Source organism: Varanus komodoensis, unplaced genomic scaffold (assembly GCF_004798865.1).
Source record: "Varanus komodoensis strain SLA01 unplaced genomic scaffold, ASM479886v1 scaffold11, whole genome shotgun sequence".
Taxonomy (NCBI): Eukaryota; Metazoa; Chordata; class Lepidosauria; order Squamata; family Varanidae; genus Varanus; species Varanus komodoensis.
Window position 1 is genome coordinate 28,979,066 of NW_025335317.1, and position 11,955 is coordinate 28,991,020.

The window sequence follows — 11,955 nt, forward strand, 5'->3', positions numbered from 1 at the left end:
ATATAAAATTGTCAGGTGGTGAAAGAGGCGGTATGGTGCTCATCCCTGATTAGTAATATTCACATAATTTGCCATGCACAAACAGGAATGAGACAGTGCCATTTCCCATGCACACATCACTACAATCCACAAACTACAATTAGCCTGCTCAGTGCTTTTTTTTAAAAAAAAAAGGTGCCGGAACTAATGTCGCCGCTGGCAGTAAGCACTCAGCACGCGACCACACACACCAATCCCAAACCAAGCAGCGTCCCAAGCCGGGCAGCGCGGACACAAAAGCAGCCCACAGGCACTATGTTAATGATGTTTGCTGCTGACCTGCTACGCCGACAGGCAATTCAAAATCAATTCATAAAATCCATTGGAAAAAAAGGTGCCGGAATGCCATTCCGGCACGTTCTATGACAAAAAAAGCCCTGAGCCTGCTTATAGATTGTGAGCTTGACATGTGAAACAAGTGTGTTGAGTTGTTTAAGGGCTAAACAACAGCTAACCCAAAGTTTGGTTTAAAGTAATTGTTGGGTGGTTTAGCCTGCAAAAATGTTATGCTCAACATTGGGACAGGCTTATCTTGTTGAATAAAAGTAGAAATGGCAGGTGCATGGTAGGCAGCCCACTTGCTCTCTTCCATTTATCCCTGACAGCTTATGGGTTCTTTAACCCATGGGTCATCATAATGTATGAACCAGATCATGCATTCTCAATACAAAGGTATCGCCAGTCACAATTCATAGACTAGATGGCCCGGGAGGCCCCTTCTGACTTGCTCTGTTTCTATGTTTCTATGTACTACCAAAAGATCACCACTGGGTGCTCAGAGTTCCAGCTGGAGTAGTGATGGATGCAAACAGTAATCATGCAGGTTGCTGGACATTCCATGGATGTTGTTGTTGTTAGTTGCAAAGTCGTGCCTGACTCATCATGACCCCATGGACAACATTCCTCCAGGCTCTCCTGTCCTTCACCATCCCTTGGAGTCCACCCAAGCTCACACCCACTTCCCCAGTGACTCCAACTAGCCACCTCACCCTCTGCTGTCCCCTTTCCCTTTGGCCATCAATTTTGGTACTGTCCATGGGGTTTTCATGGCAAAGATACTGGAGTGGGTTGCCATTTCCTTCTCCAGTGGATCACCTTTTGTCAGAGCTCTCTGCTATGACCTGTCCATCTTGGGTACCCCTGCGCGGCATAGCCCATAGCTTCATTGCCCCTTTGCCATGGCAAGGCAGTGATCCATGAAGGGATCCATGGATGTGCTGAACACCAAATCAGTTGACTTCTGTGGAAGTTCAGCACTGACCTGGAAAATAATCAAATGATCTGGACAGCCCACATGGGTGATACTTTTTATGAGGCAACAGTGCCAGACCACCCAATTTTACATCCTGCCTTTTATACCTGTGCTGCTCAGACCTCCAATAAGAGACAGTATAAAGCCTCTTCTTCCCAGCTGGTTTGGTCTCTTTAATAATGACCAACAACTTTCAGAGCTGTTGGAGCCCAGCAATACAGCCCAAATTGCAATATGTTTATTCATGACCTGCTATTTCCTTGATGGGCTATGAATGGTGTTAGCAGAACTTAAACAGTGGGCCATTGATTTAGAGCATGGGTCCTCAAACTACGGCCTGCGGGCCAGATACGTCCCACCAAGGTCATTTACCCGGCCCACCAAAGAGCTTTTGTTCTTGCACAGAGAAAACGATCTCCAAACGCGTCTGAAAGCTCTGAGCCAGTGCAGGCGTTCTCTGAAACTCTTTCAGTTTCAGAGACTAGCAGAGAGCCAGCACAGGCGCCAAATTATAACAGTTCCCATCAACTGCATGTGCGCTGGCTTTTTCCCCTATTACACACATGTGTTGGCTCTGAATACAGAGTGGGAATATGGAGCGGGAATACAGAAGAGAGGAGGGCAGTGGGTAAAGAGAGAGAGAGAGAGACAAAGGCACTAAAAAAAGATAGAAGGTAAGAAAAATATAACTTTTTAAATCTATTTTTAACTATGTGAGCCACGTCCCTGGGGTGTGGGCTTCTCTGTGCAAGCCACCATCAAGCAGCTGCCATGCTTCTTCCCCCCGCAGTGGGGAGAGGCAGGAGGCGCCTGGCTCGGCCAGCCGCGGCCCCGTCCCTCTCCTCCCCTCACCTTGGAAAGCACCCATTATCTCTCTCCTCACGCCCCTCTCCCAGCCAGGGGAGCCACCCCGTGCTTGCCTCTCTGGCCCTCTACTCCCTCTCCCCCTCCAGTAGCCAGGCAAGTGCCTGCAAGGGGACCTTCCTCTGGCTCGGAAGCAGGTGGTGGTGAGGAGCCAAGAAGGCCTCAACTGAGGCGAGCGCACCCTCATGGCTCCCCCTTGTGTCGTGCTCTCCCTTTCGGTGGGCAGCAGGCGTCATTTTGGGCTCCTGCTGCAGCCTGAGCAAGTGGAGCAAACATGTTTTAATGTTTTAATTAATTTTTAAATGTTAATTTTAATGCTAATTTTTATTTTTAATTATTTTTTAATTTTTATTTTTAATTTTCAATTAAGTTTTTAATTTTTAATTTTAATTAAGTTTTAAATTTATTTTAATTTTTAATTAATTTTTAATGTGCAGTATGCATAGGAATTCGTTCTTATTTTTTTCAAACTATAGTCTGCCCCCCCAACAGTATGAAGGACAGTGAACTGGCTCCCTGTTTAAAAAGTTTGAGGACCTCTGATTTAGAGCTACAGATAGATTATTCAATTCTATCCAGAAATACTTTCCTGAACCATTTTGCACATCTTCTTCAACCAACTAAATATCTCAGTAGCAAAAAGATCCTCAAATTTAAAAGGCCTGTATCTCTAGCTAGATTCAATGTCTCCCAACAGCCATTACTGAAGGAAGATATCAAAAAAAGTACCTCTTGAACAGAGACTGTGTCCATGTGGAGAAGAAATAATTGAATCACTGCAGCATGTTATTCTTTACTGCCCTCTCTATACAGGTGCTCACCAGGAATTGTTATTCTTACTCCTTTCTAAATATCCTGGTTACTCAAATTCTTTTTATCTTAAGATACGTTTATCCAGTCAATCCAATTTTACCTCCTTGAGTACAGCCAAATACCGTTCAGTAGTTTGTGCAGTGCATGGTAGAATTAACCCTAAAGGTTGTTAGGTTCTACCTGAATGCTTTTACTTTCTTTATCTTAATTATTGTAACTTTATTAGTACTGTATTTTTCTTATTCTTAACTAATTGTAAGTTTGTGTTTTATTCACTAGCTGGTCAGTGACCGAATAAAGGATTGATTGATTGATAGATTGATTGACTGATGAGTCAATCCATGTAAACTGGTCTTCCCCTTTGTTACATGAGCAGCACATCACTTACAGCTTTCCAGTTGCAAGGTGCACGTCTGTTTGTCCATAGGGTATTTAGTCAAATCCATACTGCAGGAAACTGTTGCAGTTATCCTTTAAAAGCAAAGTACAGATGGTTACCATCTATGCATAATACTGAGCACCAAAAATAGAAACAAATCATCCTACTTATCAGAGCTAATTTTAAAAAGAGAAGACATATGGCTAGGGGAAAAGATCAGCTGACATTTTAGGAAAATAAAACTAGGAAAAACAAAGACCCAGATTTATTATTTATCATACTTTTCTGCTGAACATCTAGGATGGTTTTTAAAAATGAGACACTAAAACCCCCCTCAATATTATTATTCAAAAAGGCAAAACAGCAGCATAATAACAATTAGCAGTAAAAAAAATCATTAAAATCATAATCATTGACATTAAAGCCCAGCTGAGATAAAAAAATCTTCAGAAACAAAGGAACCATGGTGGATCATCACTGGGAAGCCTTTCCACAGGTCTGGCATTACCACTGAGAAGAGACTGGCTTAATTTACCCATGGGGAGTGTTGCATTGTGCATGGTGCCAGCTGGTGCTCAGCTTGCTGTTGCTTGTCATCTTCTGCAAGCCAAGGGATATTTGGGGGTTAGTCAGCCCTTAAATGACCCTGCCATTTAGACAGCATGACTCAACAAGTCATGGCAAACTGGGTACCTAGAGGCACCATGAAAAAATTGTGCTCACAGGTGTTCAGTATGATGAAACAACCCTTGCCCCCATTTCTTGTGGTACAACCACCTAATCTCATTGAGGATGGAGAGCAGGATGCTGGACATCCTAAACCTCAAACAGGTTCATGTGGGAGGAGGTATCTTTTGAATTAAGTTTGTGCACCTCCTTTACAAGGAGCATTTGCAGTAATAATAATAATTAAAAATGTAATCTTCCAATCCCAATAACCCAATGTAATTTTCACACATATCTGTGTGAATGAGAAAGCATCTTTTCTGGTTTTCTTCTGCATCTACTTCCCTTCCTCTGTTGGTTCCTTTGTGTTTATGTTTTCAATTGTACATATATTCTTAAATTAATTAAACTGGATTTTATTTTAATAATTTAGTAATCTTTCCTATTTATAAACTGAGACTAGCCACTTTCATTTACTTATTTGAATTTTCTGTTATTCATTTTCCAAAACCTGAGGGTAAATTAGAACATCTTAAAGGAAATAACTATATTAAGAACATAATTCAAAATATATAATGCAAATTTTCAGTTATTCTGCTTTGGGTGTGGTCACTTACACTAAAAATGCTTACATGAAACAGTTTTTGTCTTAGAAGTGGCCTGCTTTTCATAAAAGCATCCACAAGCAGCGAAATCCAATTTTCATACCATGTCCCCATAATATATATATCATAGCTTTCTTATAAGCTAGGTTTCCCTTTGATTTCAGTAGGAAATTAAAATGCCTGGGGTACTCCTTGCAGACTGGAGAATTTCCTGTCTGTCTGTCTGTCTGTCTGTCTGTCTGTCTGTCTGTCTTTCCTTCCTATATTAGGTGGATTATCTAGAGAACTATGGGACAGTACAGAAATTTAATAAATACATTAATAACTGTTCAGAAGGACATCTGCATTCCCATACACAGAACAAATATCTGGGTTCAGGAACATTAGGCATTAAAGTCATCTTAGAAGTGTGAACAGGAGCATTTTTAGAAAACACAGTCTTAGTCATGAACATACCGTATAGCATAAAGGACTGTTCCATTGGGATATATTCTTATTAGACGATTTTCAACAGTGATGTCATGAAGAAAAGACTTTTTTGAGTCCACTATAAAGGTGTCTGGTACCCAAAGCATTTCTACAAGGCGGCCATCTAAGCTTAAGCTCTTATTACCCTCAAAGCAAAGGCGCTCATCCATCCATCGCTGTCTTAGGAATATAGTAGCTGTGTAATCCTAGGAATGAAAAAAATAAAATGATTTATTTGAAATGACAACTTATTTCATCTTTTGATATATGTATAGAAACAACTGCTATTTATTAAATCAAAGTGGATTCAGAAGTGATAGTTTCACAGAGCCAATTCAGTGCATACACATTTTTGCATCTTGCTGGAAGCACAGAACTGTCATGTCAGTTGTGTAATGAAGTTGCGCAGACAGTGATCAGTGGCATGGTTATAGTATATTTTCCTATTGTAACTTTCTTCCTACTGCTGACAATTCTTCAGCACCAGCATACTTTAGAAATATGAATTCTACTGGCTGCAAGAAACAGTCATAACTATCTACAGAAAACTCTAGTCATAAACTACCTGCAGAAGAGAATAGCATGATGCAAGGGAAAAGAAAATCAGTTAAAACAAGAAGCCTATATTTCTGCATTTGTGTTCTCAAGCACACCTTATAGCATCACAGGCATGATACAGTATACTGTCACATGAGTAAAGTTTAAAAGTTGGAGCAGGGCTTGCCTATGACATAGGATTGGGCTCAATCATTTCTTCCAAGGATTCGAAGAACATTCTTTTTGTTTTGGTTTGGTTTTTTAAAAAAGAGCCCTAAGCACTCATGCTTAAAAAAAAATGACAAACATGTGTGACATAAGATCAACCTGAGTGATCTTGGAGTATCAGTTGCTGCATCTAAGGGTGTGTACTGCAGACAAGGCTTGGTTTGGACACCACTTTAGAAAGGGCCCCAATATTTTGCTGTATTTTATTGTTTTTAATGCGCAATGGTTCTATTATGTATTTACTGTGTTTTTATTTTGTGGTTGTGAGCTGCCGGAGGTTCTATGGCACAACTGGGTGGCAGACAAATGTTTTAAATAATAAATAAACAAACAAATAAACAAACTATTAGTTTATTGGGATGGAGATCCCCAAGTTTCTGTCCTGGGACCAATCCTGTTCAGTCTTTTCATCAATAACCTGGAAGAAGGGGTGACCAGTCTGTTGATCAAATTCACAGACGATACTAAAATGGGGGAAGTGGCCACAACTGAGCAGCAGGTACTCCAGATCCAGAAGGATCTGGACAGACTATGGAAGTGGGCAGGAGACAACAGGATGGAGTTCAATGTGGATAAGTGCAAGGTCTTGCACTTGGAGCATAGGAATGGGCATTACGAGTGAGTGAGTGAGTGAGTGAGTGAGTGAGTGAGTGAGTGAATGTTGGATTTCCCCAAGCTATTGAGAAAAATTACCAAACAAAATTCTTAAAAATTATTAATGTTCATCATTTTCCCACAGTAACATTCTATATGTTCCTAGTCAGAAGTGAGTTTCATTGAGCTCAGTGAAGACTACTCACAGGTAAACACGTACAAGAGTGTAGCTTTAGTCCATTTGTAGATGCATAATCTGTAATGGGTCCTAGTGCCTCAAGGTGAGCTTGTAGTTTTCTTAATTTCTGCTGCTGTTTTATAATTATGATCATATTCTGAAAGTCACAGCATATGCTAGATAATGGGATCCAAAGTGTAGAATTTTGCTATTAAATTTAATTAAATCTAAATCTGAAAAAAAGAAAAATATCTGCAAATACTACCATACCATATTTATTTCTGATATTGTATCAATGCTTGCTATGTCCATACTCATTCCAACTGAGACAGGGCCATCTGAAATAGTAAGAAAAAAATGAGCATAGAACGGCCAAGATATTTGTGCAACACAGTCTACTTTTATATATGAGACTATCAGAAAATAAGTGGTACAACCTATAGCAGAATATTACAAAATATAGAATGAATAGATATAACCTCTGATGTTCTTATTATCCTTAAATAGTATTTCATCATATGCTAATTTGCTTGTGTTCATTTTTGCTATTTCAGAGGAAAGAAAAGTAATATCTTAGTTAATTATTGATTTTTATACTGGCAAATAACCAAAGTTCCCTTACTAGCTTGACTATCTGCAGGAAACCTTCAATATATCCATCATCAAACACATTTAATTGACCTTGGAAACATTTAGGAACGTTGGGGCATTTTAAAGAATCCATACCCATTTATCCTGCTATCCATTGTCCCTTTCTCAGTTGTTTCCATGAACACTTATCTGACATGCAGATAACTTTTCAAGGACCATCAAACTTAGTAATTAGATTACAGTGTATATTTTAAAGAGTGTGTTATAACTACGTAATCTAAATCAGTTTATTGATATGGAACAAACAGATGGGGAATATTTTCCCATGTTTCCTGTTACAATTTGAGACACTGTGTGGCAGACACAATTGCCTGATTTGCTCATAATATGAACCCAGAGAATGGGTCTATTATGCGTTGTCATTGAATTTTGGGTTGTTGTTGAATCGTGGGTTGTTGTTACATGCAACTAGGCTTTAATTTTGGGCTGTTAATCACAAACAGTCCAGGAAGAGAACCCACAGTTTGTTTGTGGGATATGAATTCTGGATTCTTCATGGCTATCATCCCATAGTTAAACCATAGTGCAGGCTTTGAAGGTAATGATGATTCATGCTTCAATAGCAACCCATACTGCGCTCATACTCTGAATTCTCATGATGTACTTACTGGGTTAACAACTGTGCTTACCTAATTTCCCAACCATGTTAGAGATTACAGGGTATTTCTAATCTTTTTCAAAGATTCTGACTTCCTAATACGATGGCAGATTAAATAAGATTAAAGGAAGAATAGGAGTGCTCATTGGTATTACGGACTAGTAGCATTGGGACAAATTTATTCATTTGTTTCGGTACCACCCCCTGGCTGAGGCTCTCTGGGTAGTTTATATATATTTGTTTTTAATAATATTAATTTCACATGGATGGATTTTAGATAGGATTCCAACAATAAAATCATATAATGATTTAGGAAGAATGTATTTGACCTAATCCCAAAAGATGATCTGCTTACTGAACTTTCATTCACAAATATACCTGGAATTTGTCTTCCAGGGACCTCATTCAGTCTACACAGAATTGCCTAAATGATCTAAATGATAGGCTGGGCATGCACATAGTAGGCGTGTCATGACCAGAGCCAGCTGGAGCCAGGGGTCAGACTAGATGGCCCGGGAAGCCCCTACTGACTCACCTTGTTTTCTGTTTCTGTCTTTTTAATGTGGATGAGATTAATTGGAACATGTGACCAATGCAGAACAGGGGGCATTCTTCTATTAAAGTCCACATTTATAGTTTAGATTTTTTCTCCCTAAATAAAACTTAAATAATCCTACTACAGTTTAATTACTTCAGAAAAATGCTTTATGTATATTTTACTGTGGTTATGGGACCAAAAAGAATTGGCAAAGATGCAGTGAAGGTCCCCTTCCCTCAAAGCTTTGCATCCTTCTGTTTTGTCCAGATGTCACTCAGCAGTGGAGTTGCTTCTGGGTATGTCATGTGAATCTGAAAATGTGTTTGATCAGCTCCCTGATGTGTTCCATTTTTACAAGTTTACTCTTATTCCAGAAGAAAGAACTTCTCAAAGTTAGTCGCAACAAACCATATTAAAATAAAAGATGGGGAAAGCATTTGAGCCTTTTCAATCTAGTTATGACAAAAGAAATGACTTGGGTAGGGAACTTACAGGAAAAGAAATAGTTTTCACGACTTGTAAGATATTCCCCACAGGGCAGCTGTGTTAATAAGCTGCATCAAAAACAGAAGCCTTATTTAGATACAACGATAAACTCTGAATTTAACAATACAGAAATCATCCTAGGCAAGCTGCAGAATTGCTGTCCCTACACTGGAGTGGCCATGAGAAAGTTGGAAACTCTTGCTTCTGCTTTTGACTAACCAAAGTTTGGATATCTTTGGATAGGGAACATGTAAGCCTCAAGGTTTTGCTAGGTTCATTTCCATAACCATAATTTATCATTTAATCTCAGTCTAGCCAAAGCGTATACTGGCACCTTAAAAACATAATAAATTAAGAACAAGAAGATTCTTTGTTGTTCTTAATTCATAAAGTCATTCAATTCAATTTAATAAAATGCAGATAAAAGCTGCATAATGTATATTACGTACAATGAACCCATAAAAGTTGGTTCTTCATACAGCCCAATAAATAAATAAATCCCAAGATTCCTGACATTCCACCTTGAATGTCCATTCCATCTTGAAGGGACTTTGTGACTTTTTCCTTCCTCTCTCCAACAGATGGCCACAGAGAAATCTATTCCTTTTGATTAAGTAATTAGTAATGGCTCATTATGTTAACTGATAATTCAGTTGGATATAATAAAATGCAGTTAGCACTTGCATAATTTATACTTCTGATGGTGAAACTGTGAAATTTGACCATCCAGACAGGCCCCCTTTCCAAAATAAAAATCAGTCCCAAGATTCCTAACAGAATGAATTGCATGATTCCTGAAACAACAACGTCCCAAAATTCCATTCCATTTTTTCTCCATTGAGGAACTTTTGGAAGTTGTTCCCTTTTATCTCCAACAGATGGCAATAGAGAACTCCTGATTTGTTCTTACTTTAGATGTTTGAATACTAAACCAATAAATTTTAGTTTCTACTAACAGATACCATTTTATTTTGCAGGAACAATACACGTAGACCAGATTATTTTATTCAGTCTTATTACTTTAAGCAGAGCAGTAAATGTATGCTATCAAATAGCATGGGGCTGGAGAAATAGCTACCTCTCACCTAAAAAGCTAATAGCATTTACTGTGTGAAGGCAAGAAATACTCTCATTAGGATACTTCTATATGTTGTGCCCTCTTTAAATGAGAGAAGGTGCACATTAAACTGCAGCAGTAGTATAAAAAAAGTGAAAATCACACTCAAATGGCCAGAATGTTGTTTTACCCAGGTACGGTTTACAAAATTCAGCAAACAGTGCAGCAAAAATGATAAGGTGTTCGTAAGTTGAAAATGTTAATGTTATCACCTACTTTTATAATTTTGAGCTAGTTCACACATTCTTGCTCATCATCTGCAGATTTCAACTTGTGTGAAAAGTTAACCTTTTTCATTCAGCTACAAGAGGCAGAGCTTTCATAGCATCACAGTGCCTTTTAATAGAAAATGTTCACATGTTCCATTCCAAGTCAACAAGTAATAAGTAATCATATGATGAGATTCAAGCAAACTATATGGACATGTACTTCATTGATATGAGCCAACCCCTTGATTATAGGTTTAGCAGGTCCTCATGTGGAAATTTCCATCTGCTTATACCCTGACAGGGAATTTGCATTGTTTCATTGTTTCACAGAAGAGTTTGTCAATACCTATTATGATGACCACTCTTCTCACTTCAGCTATAGATATAGAGGATCATGGCTCAGAAACCTTCAGATTCCTTCTAAACCCTAAAATTCATGATTCAAACAGCCTTTCAAAATGGACTGTTCATGTAAAAAATAAAAGACAAACAAAGTTCCTATTATGGGTTCTTTCCTCTGATGCTTCCAAGGATCAAAGCAACTTATTCTGGTCAGAACATCTTTTCTACTTACTGTCAAAAAACGGCCGCAGATACTTGTTATATCCTTTCATTATTTTCTGTATGGTTGGAGGAAGAATTTCACCTTTTCCTTCAGCTGGGTGCACTTCCATCAATCTAACCAAGAAAGTTGGGGAGAACAACAGGATTATTCAAGGGCTATTGCCACAAATAAAAGTTTGTACCTATTGAATGGCTTCTAACATAGAAAATATAGTTTTTCTATTTCCTAACAGCCGTAAGAACCAAATAATCATTACCAGAGTGTCAGATTTAATAGGACTGTTAAATCTCAGTAGCCAAATCAGTCAAACATTTTCCCCAAATTGGTTACAACTGCCCTGAGAGCTGAATGAAATTCTAACATGGTCCAATTTCCTGTTACTGCTTTTGTGAGATACATATTAGCAGATCTTCCCTCTTTAGCTAGAATAATGCTTCTTTTCCTGTATCACAAAATCTACTTAATCAAGTCCCCCAAGGGTGAAAATGCAGAGGAGGAGTTGTTTTGTCAAAGGAACATTTGTGTGCTAATCTTCCAATCTTTTTAATACACCAAGTTAACACAGATGAAGCAGACAGAACATTAGAAAAAACATGAAATGCCATTATAGAAGTACCCTTCTTCATAAACAACCCAGAATTAATATAAAACAACTTTTATGCCTGCCATGAAGTGAAGGTTCTTGCTTTTGAAAACTGATGTCAGAATAAATATATTCAAGATGTCACGTGATTGTTTTGATGTTTATCTGTAAGGCCTTAAACTGAACTGTGGAGGGAGGGCAGGATCCCCCAGAAACTTGTCCTGAATGGACAAGTGAGGGGAGAGGACCAGTGTTTTGGGACCAGGGTATTAGAGGTACTGCAGGGGCTGGTGGGATTCCTCAAAGAGGGTGCCGGTATCAGGGAAGATGGGAGGAAGGAGGATGCTGGGGGACCCAAAGAAAGGGATCTGTGGGAAGAAGCTGAGATGCATGTATACCAATGTTAGGAGCATAGGTAATCAGGCAGAGCTTGAGGCTCTGCTGGGAATAGTTGGGTATGACCAGGTGGGGATCACAGAAACTTGGTGGGATGAAAGGCAAGACTGGAATGTCAACATGGGGTATGACCTGTTTAGGAAGGACATGAAGGGAAAGCGAGAAAGGGCATAGTGTTATATGTCAGGG

General features: G+C 38.9%; 1 protein-coding gene across 1 annotated transcript in view; it reads right to left on the reverse strand.

The window, feature by feature from the left end:
• The window catches only part of LOC123018172 (gamma-aminobutyric acid receptor subunit pi-like), a 47,449-nt gene that overhangs the window by 24,952 nt on the left and 10,542 nt on the right, over positions 1 to 11,955 (reverse strand). The window contains exons 3-6 of the mRNA XM_044420025.1: positions 10,797 to 10,900; positions 6,894 to 6,961; positions 5,075 to 5,292; positions 3,357 to 3,439 (exon numbers count right to left, since the gene is read on the reverse strand). Of these exons, the coding sequence (XP_044275960.1) occupies positions 3,357 to 3,439; positions 5,075 to 5,292; positions 6,894 to 6,961; positions 10,797 to 10,900 (473 nt within the window). The remainder of the gene's footprint in view (positions 1 to 3,356; positions 3,440 to 5,074; positions 5,293 to 6,893; positions 6,962 to 10,796; positions 10,901 to 11,955) is intronic.